The sequence below is a fragment of the Notothenia coriiceps genome, unplaced genomic scaffold (assembly GCF_000735185.1).
Source record: "Notothenia coriiceps isolate Sejong01 unplaced genomic scaffold, NC01 NC01_scaffold00008662, whole genome shotgun sequence".
NCBI lineage: Eukaryota > Metazoa > Chordata > Actinopteri > Perciformes > Nototheniidae > Notothenia > Notothenia coriiceps.
Window position 1 is genome coordinate 3,208 of NW_011341363.1, and position 2,491 is coordinate 5,698.

General features: G+C 49.7%; 1 protein-coding gene across 1 annotated transcript; it reads left to right on the plus strand.

The window, feature by feature from the left end:
- The first annotated feature begins 615 nt into the window (after window positions 1–615).
- Window positions 616–2,290, plus strand: LOC104944706 (junctophilin-3-like). Its single transcript, XM_010770278.1, has one exon. It carries the CDS (start codon window positions 1,892–1,894, stop codon window positions 2,288–2,290), a length of 399 nt encoding a protein of 132 aa, XP_010768580.1. The 5' UTR covers window positions 616–1,891.
- Window positions 2,291–2,491: the final 201 nt, after the last annotated feature.

Sequence of the window (2,491 nt, forward strand, 5' to 3'; positions counted from 1 at the left end):
CCATCAAATGTAAATACTCAAGTACAATACACGAGCATCTCAAAATTGTTCTTAAGTATAGTACTTGAGTAAATGTACTTAGTTACTTCCCACCTCTGGCTAAACTAACCCGCCGTCTGCAGTATCTTATTATTTACCATAAATGCATGAGACAATCTTCTTATTTCTCTTTAAAAAAAATATATTAGGTGCATTTCGCAAAATGTTATGCTTTTGCTGATAGCATTTCTGACTAGAGTTTCAGATCCAGCCAGACATCTGAGAACCCACTGAGACAAGATACAGCAAGAAAGAAAAGGATGAGTAATGAGGAAGAAGCCACAGGTGAATGAAAACACTAGAAGCTCTTCTCTGTGCTGAGCGTGTGTCTCTTTAAGAGCTGGAGCGTGCTATTGAGCAGAAGGGAGGGGGGTTGGTTGGCTGCATTGGAATAGTCCTCTTTAACGAGCAGATTTGCTGAGAGAGAGACATACACACACACACACACACACACGGATCAGGAGAGAGAGAGAGAGAGTAATACAGAGATCCAGCTATAGGAGGAGAAGAGATTGTGAGACCAAGACAGGAGGCAGGAAGGCAGGCTGTGCGTCAGTCGGCACCCCATAGGGAGACATTGACACAAGCAGGAGATGCTGAAGAGGACAGAAAACACCATAACAGGATCATATAGATGGATGTTATTTCATCAGGCGGGCAACCCGAAGGCAGCCCACGCAGAGGATAAACCACTTATGGACGCAGTGGATTAAAGATATAGAGACAGACTGAGAGAGGGGGAATAGAGGAGGATAAATTAATCAATTCAGTTGTTTATTTTCATTGTCTGTGTGTGTGCACTTGCTGCCAGAAAGATTGTGTGTGTGCCTACAAATCGTGTGTGTGTGCATCAGGCTGGAGACTGCATTGCTGCTCCCCGGCACAAACAGGACAGACAACAAAAAGAAGGCAGCCAAGCAGATTACCTTATGTGATTTCTGTCTCTTCCTCTCTCTATGCGTGTGTGTGTTCCTTCCATGCACAACCAGGCACATTGTGTGTGTGAAGGCTGAGAATAAGAAGAGGATGGGGAAGCTTGAAGTGATCTACAGATTCTAAGCCTGACTTTAAATGGTCTTCTATTTTGTCTGATCATCAGGACCGGACTCAAAGAAAGAACTGTCTTTTTCTTCATCCCTCAACACACAGCTCAAGTTTGGGCATTGCTGTTGATCAGATGGTTTGCTTCTTTGCCGGAGAATTAGAGGATTGAAGGGTTGCCACCGGGGAGTCTTCTCGACTCTACACCCAAGAGAGGTGGGGGCATCATCAGGTAGGAGGCAGCAGAACGCGGGGGTCTGAGCGCAAAGCCAGAGAGGAGTAGGAGGAAGAGTTGTGCGTGTGTGTCGTTGACTGTGTAGGCAGGCCAAGGGGCCAGCCGGGGGGCCGGAGATGGTTTTAACTCCTGCTGAGAGAGGATAATGGCAGCTCTGGGCCCACTCCCCTCCTCTCTCACCTGCATCTGCCACAGACAAGCTGAGAAGTGCTAGCCCATGCTACAACAGCTCAGCAAAAGGATGGTGTGAACAGCATCACCCTTTCCCACCAAGCCGGGAGACCCCTGACACCCCAGTGAGGGGCCACGTTGTGTTGCTCACCTCTTTTCTCCCTGCTCTTCTGCAAACCAGCTGAAAACAAGGGGTGGCATTGCTTGATTTCTGTGGGAGTTGTCTCCCCCTCCCTCCCACTCTCTCCTCCTCCTCCACACCCCTAACCTCACCCACCTCCACATTTAGCTCCATGGATTGCTTTTAGCACCAACCTGTCCGTCTTCTTTCTCACTACGTTTTCTTTTTTTTTTCTTTTTCTTTTTGTCGAGGCTTCAGGGGAATTGCCAAGACCTGTTTCATGCATGTCCACTGGCGGCAGGTTCAACTTTGACGATGGGGGGTCATACTGCGGAGGGTGGGAGGAGGGCAAGGCGCACGGCCACGGGATCTGCACAGGACCCAAGGGCCAGGGTGAGTACTGCGGTTCCTGGGCCCATGGATTCGAATTGCTGGGCGTCTACACCTGGCCCAGCGGGAACACCTACCAGGGCACCTGGGCTCAGGGCAAGAGACACGGCGTGGGCATCGAGAATAAAGGCCGCTGGGTGTACAAGGGCGAGTGGACGCATGGCTTTAAGGGACGCTACGGCCTGCGGGAGAGCACAGGTACGAGTGGGAAGTACGAGGGGACCTGGAACAACGGGCTGCAAGACGGATACGGAACAGAGACGTACTCAGATGGAGGTAAGATTGGGAGTTGAGACACGAGCAGATGCATTGTGGGTGTTTTGAGGGTGTATGAAAGAATGTGTGAACCAAACAGTTCTTGTCAAGAAGCAATCTTTGAGATTGATTGACAACGGCCGTCTGTGAAAATGACTTGTCACTGGTGAATGATTGACGTGTCGATGAAGAGTTACAGAGGTGACAGGAATTCGTCTGGAGGTCTCCTCGGGTCATCC